Source organism: Biomphalaria glabrata, chromosome 1, assembly GCF_947242115.1.
Source record: "Biomphalaria glabrata chromosome 1, xgBioGlab47.1, whole genome shotgun sequence".
Classification (NCBI taxonomy): Eukaryota; Metazoa; Mollusca; class Gastropoda; family Planorbidae; genus Biomphalaria; species Biomphalaria glabrata.
Genome location: NC_074711.1, coordinates 50781491 through 50791397, shown reverse-complemented (window position 1 = coordinate 50791397; position 9907 = coordinate 50781491). Strand labels below are relative to the sequence as shown.

Sequence of the window (9907 nt, the reverse complement as noted above, 5' to 3'; positions counted from 1 at the left end):
GAGAGGGGTCCATGGCAAAGAAAACATGGGAGGGGTCCATGGCAAAGAAAACATGAGAGGGGTCCATGGCAAAGAAAACATGGGAGGGATCCATGGCAAAGAAAACAATATATAGTCTGGGAACAAATCAACGGGCGTAAAAGTTGCTGATTCGGTCCTGAATTTCGCACACACCGAACAGGACCTTGAACGTGAACCATGTTTGCTGAGGCTGCTGCCTCGTTTGGTGTGTCCAAAGGGTAACACAACATTGCACTGTGCGAGGATGTAGGCTAAAAGAGCTCCCACAGCGATCTGTCAACGTCCAGGCGCCGCCCCTCAAGGGCCGTTACATGAATGGCATGCCCCGCACGGTTAGCCTGTAGAAGAATGACGGGAAAATGACGGGGGTCTCGGAGGTGCGACCTTTGGCCGCGTCTCTGGTCCGCGAGTCGGAGAAGTGTCCACCAGAAGAGGACTAAACTTCGAGTTTAACCCCGAGTCTCACCCCCGTCAGACAGAACGGCGTGTACGAGGTGTGCGCCGTTCATTCAGGCCGGTAGAAGGGAGCTATTGTTCGCTTTTGCTGGCCCTAGGGTTCCAAGTACAATGCACAACTCTACACGATAATTTCAAATGATGTGTCCATCAACCTAGAAAAAAAAACCGGAGGTAATGCTTCATGTCTCCAATCAGAACTAACTCAGCACCACAAATCAATGTGAATGGACATCTCCTTAATGTTGTTGACCACTTCACCTTCATGGGCAGCACAGTGTCCAACGATGCGCCACTGTCCACCAGAGACATTAGATAACCGTCTCGCTATGGTCAACAGCGTTTTTAATCGCTTCAGATTGAAAGTATGGCAGCATAGGTCTTTTCACCTAGCAAGAAAAATCAATGTCTATAAAGCTGTTGTTCTGAACTCACTTTTATAGGACTCTGAAACATGGGGTGCTCTACATTAAAAGCTCCTCGAACGATTCCACCAAAGGTGCCCTCGCTCCTAAATGGATATACGCTGGCAAGACTACATTACAAATAACTATGTTCTGCTAGAGGCCGGTGTGGACAGTATAGAAGCACTAATTATCATTGGACAGCTGCGCTGGGTCGGACACTTATCCCACATGGGAGACGACTGCATGCTAAAGTCGAACTTCTTTGGTGAGCATAAAGGAGGACGGCGTAACAGAGGTGCCTCCCGTAAGCACTATAAAGATCAACTCAGGCGCCATTGCGCCCTCACTGGCAAAGAGAAAAGTAGATGGCAGAAAATGGCCTCTGAAAGAGATAGTTGGAGAGCTCTCACAAAGGCTCCAGCCTACAGGACAGACATTTGAGACCCAAAGAAAGCCCTGACTGAAGATAGGCGCAGAAGACGAAAAGAAAACTTAAATAAATCCGCCGGCGGACAACAGCTTTGACGGCACGGGATGCGGAGAAATATATAGGTCGCAACTGGGTTAGCGTAGCCATGTGAAACACTACACTAATCCTTAATCTTCGTAATCGAAGACATTGCCATTAATAGGACTCAATGTGTTACTAATTATGAATGTTGACAAATATAACGGGCTTACTTTGTTGACTTGACAAATCAAAGTAAGTTTTGCTTTCTTTCACTACTTACTAATTTAAACTTAAAAAATTAGGCAAAGGGCCTATACATAAGGAGTAAAGCTCCCCCTCCTCCTAAAAAAAAAAGATATGTTGTTTTTTTTAACATACAAAGCAGAAGCTCGCAAAAATGTATTTGAATAAATATTCCCCCTCCCCCAAATGAAATCTTTATAAACTGTATAAAGTGACACAACTATTTTTAGATTTATTTACATTTATGTACAACTCCATCAGTAAAAAAAAAACTTTGTTGGAATCTCATTTCTTTGTATGTTCAATTAAATCTTCACACTCACATGGACATTCAATTCACTGGCCATTAAATTAAGTTTCACTTTCCGACTCTATGGTGCAGATTGTGCAATCATATTTTGATTATGTGACCAAAGGTAAACGCCGGTGCTACGCAGTCAACACAATTACTGTACTCTACGAGGTTACTATAGGTAAACATACGGCGAATTAGAATTCCAAAGTAAAAACTTATAAATAAAAAAGCTTATCTAAAGGGGAAGAACTTCGCCATTAAAACTATATCTATCAATAATATACAAGTTATTTCCCTTATTGGATGTCAAACATAATAATTAATTACCAGTAATTAATTGACTATTTGGTTACTTTTTTTTATTGATTCATGTCTTGTCTATGCCAATGAATAATTGTGTATAGTTTCAACTTGATCTGAGAATGGGTATGGGAGAAATAACGTGGACAGTCTTTTTACCAGACAGACAGAGTGAGATGATATAAGCTTTAGAAATAATTCTTCACTAGAATTCGAGTTATACCGTCGGTTTTGAAGTCATAAAGTCTACGCACGACGCTTTGACACGGCCGTTTTGGCGCGAGAATTACTAATGATAAGTCATAAAATACAAGACTTTTTTTTACTATACCATACTATAGTATATATAGTATACATTCCCCCCCCCCCACCCCCTTTTTAAAAACTGTTTAAAATGATATTGACTCTAACGTGAAAGCACATTGCAAACCTGGATGTCTGGTCGTGTGCTATGGTCCCGGGTTCGAAAATGCTCTCCGCCATCCCCCCGCCATCCTGTTGGAGGTTTTGGTATGATGTGATAATCTTCAATTCTGAGGAACATCCCAGACATAATAACATACAAACCATTACAGGTCAGATTCCTTACAGAGACCTTAATTCCTTCTTGAGACTTAATTCCTACCCGAGACCTTAATATTGAATGCTATCCCCCACCCCCCAATAATCATGTTGAGGTGAACGCACAGGAAGACATTCGTAAGATGTTTTCTCTACTTGTTTTGGTTATAGATACCCTAAACTAAATAAACCAAGAGACCATAAATTAAATAAACCAAGAAATCATACATTAAATATACCAAGAGACCGTAAATTAAATAAACCAAGAGATCATAAATTAAATAAACAAAGAGATCATACATTAAATAAACCAAGAGACCATAAATAAAATAAACCAAGAGGACATAAATTAAATAAACCAAGAGACCATAAATTAAATAAACAAAGAGATCATAAATTAAATAAACCAAGAGATCATACATTAAATAAACAAAGAGACCATAAATAAAATAACCCAAGAGACCATAAATTAAATAAACCAAGAGACCATACATTAAATAACCCAAGAGACCATACATTAAATAACCCAAGAGACCATACATTAAATAAACTAAGAGACCATACATTAAATAAACCTAGAGACCATACATTAAATAAACCAAGAGACCATACATTAAATAACCCAAGAGACCATACATTAAATAAACCAAGAGGACATAAATTAAATAAACCAAGAGGACATAAATTAAATAAACCAAGAGGACATAAATTAAATAAACCAAGAGATCATACATTAAATAAACCAAGAGACCATAAATAAAATAACCCAAGAGGCCATAAATTAAATAAACCAAGAGGACATAAATTAAATAAACAAAGAGACCATAAATTAAATAAACCAAGAGGACATAAATTAAATAAACCAAGAGATCATACATTAAATAAACCAAGAGACCATAAATAAAATAACCCAAGAGGACATAAATTAAATAAACCAAGAGACGATAAATAAAATAACACAAGAGGACATAAATTAAATAACCCAAGAGGGCATAAATTAAATAAACCAATAGACGATAAATAAAATAACCCAAGAGGACATACATTAAATAACCCAAGAGGACATAAATTAAATAAACCAAGAGGACATAAATTAAATAAACCAAGAGACCATAAATTAAATAAACCAAGAGACGATAAATTAAAGAAACCAAGAGACGATAAATTAAAGAAACCAAGAGACGATAAATTAAATAAACCAAGAGAAGATAAATTAAAGAAACCATTGACGTGACAAAAAATAATGATTCATCGTTTCACTTGTTTATTAAAACCCGCTCACCATTTATAATAGTGACATAAGCCTAACACTGATTTTAAAAAATTAAATCCTAAAGCTAAATGGACAAAAAATTATGAGTGCTTTGAACATACAAATATATAAAATACGTTAGAACACAAACACACATAGAAAGCATTTCTCTTTTTAAATACATAATGAAATGAACATATATAATGTGGCTAAAACGTAATTGCGCCAAAACGGCTAAGTCAAAAAGGTCACTGCGCCAAAACGGTCGCGCCAAAACATTCTGCTTCGACACATAATACCTTGCAGCATTTACAGATGTAAAGATTTATTTATTTTTGAAAATGTTACAAAAGTGTTATGGGCAAGACATAAATGTGTGTGTGAGAGAGAGGGAGGGAGAAAGAAACACAGAGAGGGAATAGGAGAGAGTACACAACGAAGTCTAAAAGAGATCATTTTATTACAAAAAAAATGTAGGTTAGTTCAGGAGTCCTCAGTGTTGATAGCAATGCTGTCACAGAACGGGCTGATAACATTCAGATTCCTTTGCAAAAGTTCACTAAACTCATTGAATTGTTAGACTAAAACATTGCACTTGTCATACTATTAACATTTAGTCATGGGAAATTCTGTCACACAAATGTATTTCTTGATGTCGTAATTCCAGAATACATTTGTTTTGTCCTGTCTACTGAGTAAGAACTGATCAAATGGTTGATAGAAACGAGTCTTTGAAACCGAGTTACATTAGAAACTGAATACAAATAAAATTGTTTCATATTACAACTCCAGTTTCTTTTTGTTTGTTTACTCCATAATCGTTGAGCTTATTAGTTATTTATAACAGCTTCTACAAGAAATGGCTTGGTACCACAGTATGCTAATATTTTAAAAGCGTTTGATCCATAATGTTAAACTTTTGTTTCTTGGGGTTTGAATCTTGAAGTTAAAAAAGAAGAATAGCCAAAGAAGTCTTCACTTTTTAAAAACATTTGTTTCTTGGGGTTTGAACCCTGAAGTTTAAAGAACAGCGAAAGAAGTTTTCACTTTTTGTGTTCAGCTACTTTATTTCCTGAATATTCTCTTAGACCAGCCGTCCCCAGCAATGTATCGCATTGAATGGAACTAGCGAAATAGTTTGCTCAGAACTACCAACTCGGACTACTAGATTTCAGATTGAAAACGCCAAAAGCTAGAGACAGCAGAAATGATGGTATGTTTGGAGCTTCCCTTGGAAGGTTGGACAGTTGGACTTGTGTTGGCTGGTGACTTGATGATGGACATCGGAGTGTAGGATTTTTCACTGGAGTGGGACTTGGTACCTGCACCTGATCCCGCTGTAGCTGTGGACTTATCGCTACTCTGCTGAGTTTGAGATGCTTCTTGATCAGTTGCCACAGCAGTGTGCGAGCGATCGCTGTCAAATTTCACTTCTGTCGATACTTCGCCATCTTTTGGACCGTTACAGTCGTAGTTGACAATCAATTCTGGTGACATCGTTGCATTTCGATCTTGTGAGCAGGCGTCACTCGGCCTTAAGAAGTAGACACTGTCACGCTTACTTCTGTGCAAGTCACGCAGAGCGCAGCTCCAGTGCCAGGGGAAGGTCGTAATCATCACACCATACACAGATCTGTATTCGGCTCTGAAAAAGGCGTAAGCCATTGCGTTGAACAAAGAGTTCCCAAACGTCAGCAACAAAGCGAAACATTTGAAAATCTCCACGAACTTATCCGAGGCATAGCTGTAGTATTTAAAAGGTGCAATCAACAAATATGGAAGCCATAGAAGGATAAAGAGAAACATCAGAATGGAAGTAACTTTCACGTTTGCTTTTGAGTTTTTGATGGTTTCAGTTTTCGCACTTTGAGACATTTCTCTGCATATTGCCACCGTAGACTGCCTTCGGATGATAAAAATAATCTGCACATATAACACAGTTGAGACAAAAATACTTGTCACCGAAGGCGCTATAACAAGAGCTCGGACATAAAACTGAGGAAGAGTTCGGTAAAAGTTACACCGCAAAAATAGATCTTGTTCTGTCTCGTCATAGTTGTTCCAACCTAGTGAAGGCAGCACAGCCAGAACGATCATTATGATCCACAGCAGTATCATCGCCACAGCTGTTCTCTCCACTGTCACGTAAGTTCTGTAATGCAGAGGCCACATAACCGCAATGTAACGATCGAGAGCAATGCAAAAGAGACTCATGAGGGAGCAACCTGCGCCGAGGATCGTCGACGAGAACCAGGCGAGGCAAGCATACTTGTGGCTGTAGATCAGCTCTCGCGTGGACGCCATGTAACTGAGAACATACATGGGCAGACTAAAAAGTCCTACTATTAAGTCAGCCACGGATAGGCTCAGTAGGTGTATGTTATTATTGTTATAAAAACCTGGATAGAGCATGATGCCCCAGAACACAAACATATTTGAGATGCTTATCAATGGGATGTAACATATACAGACCCCTACAAAAAATTTATGTACAAATATAACATCTTCATCAAACAGGTGCTCAAAGCTTTGATTTTTCAACGGCTTATCTTTTTCCAGAAAAATCAAATCATAAACGTCCCGCATGTCACCGTGCACAGTTCTTGGCGTCTAGGAGATATCATCTCTAAAGATGTTTGCGAATTGTCATCACAGAAAGTCCTTGTGTGGTATCATCTCTAAAAGCATTTAATTCTATTTCTAATAACTGTGTAGTGAAGTCTTAAATGGTTTGAAATCTTGCCCCTTACATATTTAAGTTTTGAAGCAAAAAAAAAAACAATGAAAAATGTTGAAGTTTTTTAGAGAACAACTACAAAAAAGTGATCAAAAGCTGCAGTGTTCAACAGTTCTTTAGAATTACAGTGACTTCGAGGAGCTCAACTTTTTAGACTTACAGTGACTTCGAGGAGCTCAACTTTTTAGACTTACAGTGACTTCGAGGAGCTCAACTTTTTAGACTTACAGTGACTTCAAGGAGCTCAACTTTTTAGACTTACAGTGACTTCGAGGAGCTCAACTTTTTAGACTTACAGTGACTTCGAGAAGCTCAACTTTTTAGAAAAGCAAATAGAACTATCAAATACATATCTAGGACATTCAAATTTGACTTTTTGGGGGGTAATTTTGCGTTTAATAATAAAAATTCAAGTGTGTAATAACGACAAAAAATGTGTAGATTATAGAAACTGTAGGGCTACTTGTGGCGGAAGTAAATCTAGTCATTGTTTATTTTTTAACTTTTTCTTTTAAAAATCTTGCACTAATATGATTAAGGAAACAATTTGTTTTTTAAATTCTGAAATTCTAATGTTGTCACCAAATTCTAGTCGATAAAAACAAGCAAAAATAGATACATTAAATTATAAAAAAAACAACTAATCAATGATATGTGTTGATATTACTTTGATAGTAGACAAAAAACAGCCTATTCATTAGAGTTAATACACAGGGCGTGAAAATTCCGCAGTCCGTCCATCAGAAAATGTATGAGTGGACACTGGAGGACTACACAGAATTTCGCTTCCCCTTAACTGCTCTCGACTCTAGCAGTGCAGTAAAACTAATATTATTTCTTTTTTACTATCAAAATGATAATGAATATCTATAATCCTGGAGGAAATCAGTTTTACAACAGTAGGCCTACATTACTCAGAACAACACAACGAAGCGTGTACAATAAGCCTACTTTCACTCAAACATAACATGATACATTTACATAAAAAAATTATCTGTTGTTTCAATAATTTCATTGTGTATGTCTGTGATGAAAGGAATTCTAATGTAACATTTGATTTACGAACAGGGGCGTAACTAGGGATTTGGGGGCCCGGGGGGATTGACCTCTTTGGGGGCCCCTTGCATTTTGACATTCGACATATGACATGGAATAATGTACGCAAAAATATATAAGCCCCAAATCAAATTGGTTCAGTATATCAGTAAACTTAACAAAAAGTAAGCAAGACTCTTTTAATGAAAAATACCTTTGTTTATTTGTTAAATAATGCACAAGTGACAAATCTCAATTGATATCGCTTCACGTCCTGCATTATGTGCAGCAAAGACATCTATAACATCAACTACATCGATACTTTCTAGTATTTGTGACTTCACTAACATTAAAGCCATGATAAGCCTTTCTTGTGTCATTGTGCTCCTGAGATAGCTTTTGATGAACTTGAGCTTTGAGAATGATCTCTCAAATGACGTAATGGAAGTGGCCTGAGTTAGCGGTATTCGGAGGAGGTCGCAAAGTTTGAGCACACGTAATTCCCATATGAAGCCTGTTTCCTCAATATGTCTATTGGTGATTGCATTACTGGTTTGTTGATGAAAAGTGCTCGTGCATCAATGACATCATTGAAAAAGCGATTTTCCATTTATTTCATCATACAAACAGGAAAAGTAGCACAGTTTGTCATAAGCGGGTCTTCATCTAACAGGTGTCTTGGTTCAAGAAGAAACCCAAAGGTATCCATTGCAATCTGCCCTTCATCTCCATATGAAATCTGTCCAGCACTTCTGTCGCAACACGTTTGAATTGCAGTTCTATTGACATTCCAACATTAGAACTCAACTTCCCATCAAGTCTTTTCTTTCTTCTGGTTGTTTTGATTACAGGGAATCCATAGTATTCACTATCTTCTTTTGCTTTTTTGATGGATTGGGTTTTTGTCAGTTTCTCATCATTTTGCAGAAAGCATGAAAGGGTACTAATTTCTTTAGCAGCTTCCCGTATATGCAGTCCAGACTTTTGTAGTTTCTTCTGAACTATATTAATTGTGAGCAAGAGCTTTGACCAGAATTCAAGATAGGCAAAAAATTCTTAATTTTCCACTGCATGAAGAAGATTCTGTCCTAATATTATATGGTATTACGTCATTGTTGGTTGTTTATGTTTTGTGCGCAAGCAAAAGGATTCAGAGCATACAAACGTGGAAAAGATCCATATCTCGTTATGCTCGAGTATAGAAATACTCCGATAAGCGGATTGCCGTATTCACCATCACAACTGATGACGAGTAGAAGACTCAGGGAATCATTCCAACTGATCCTAAACTATTGAAACCATCGGTAGCTGAAAATGCAGAGACATTACTCAACGAACGACAGATGAAAAGCAAAGTGAAGTACAATGCAAAAGCAAAACTACCTAAAGATTATTCTGTCGGAGAGTTCGTCTAGGTCAAACATGGCAGAAAGCAGTTGTCATAAAAAACATTCAGCACCCAGATCTTACAACATAAAGACAAACGGAAAAACATACAGAAGAAATCAACGCTTTTTGAATAAGAGTTTCGATGAAGACATCTCTGGGTACTATGATACCGATGGAGACAATGAACTGCAAAATGTTGGAACAAACGAAACAGACAGTTATAGACCAACGTCTAGAGAACTTGTTGTGCCAGTCAAGACAACCAGAAGTGGACGAATTGTTAAAGTTCCTAGTAGACAGGGCCGGCCTTAGGCCATTGCAGCCTATGCGGTCGCAGTGGGCCCCGCACTTTCATAGGATGCGCGCTAATTCTAAGTGTACATTATTAAATTAAACCATTATAATGTATATAAAATAACAGGGTTTTCGCAACCTCCTGATTTTCCAGGGCCTCCAGGAAATCTCATGAAAAGGCAAAATATACGATAAAGTCCTGAACTTTTTTGAATTTATTCAAATCTCCTGAAGAATAGACGAAATTGACATTTTGGGGTGCCTATAAATAAAAAGTGGCATTGCGAGCTTTCATTTGATAAAAATGTATTGCAAAGACGAAAGTAGGCCAATTTCTAATTTAAAAAAAATAATATTGACATTATGCTTATCCCTACCCAGACTAGGCCCCACGCGATCCGTTTCGCATAGGGCCCCGCAAATGCTAGGGCCGGCCCTGCTAGTAGATATCACTCTTAAGAACTTT

General features: G+C 37.7%; 1 protein-coding gene across 1 annotated transcript; it reads right to left on the bottom strand.

The window, feature by feature from the left end:
* Positions 1-3981: 3981 nt before the first annotated feature.
* LOC106063157 (adenosine receptor A3-like) lies at positions 3982-7207 on the bottom strand. The gene has a single exon (XM_013221471.2). The coding sequence runs from the start codon at positions 6570-6572 to the stop codon at positions 5151-5153; it is 1422 nt and encodes a 473-aa protein (XP_013076925.2). The 5' UTR covers positions 6573-7207; the 3' UTR covers positions 3982-5150.
* Between the last annotated feature and the right edge of the window lie 2700 nt (positions 7208-9907).

Bases quoted from the DNA above. Each gene is read 5' to 3' on its own strand.
- LOC106063157 (XM_013221471.2), bottom strand. From the start codon at position 6,572: ATGCGGGACGTTTATGATTTGATTTTTCTGGAAAAAGATAAGCCGTTG.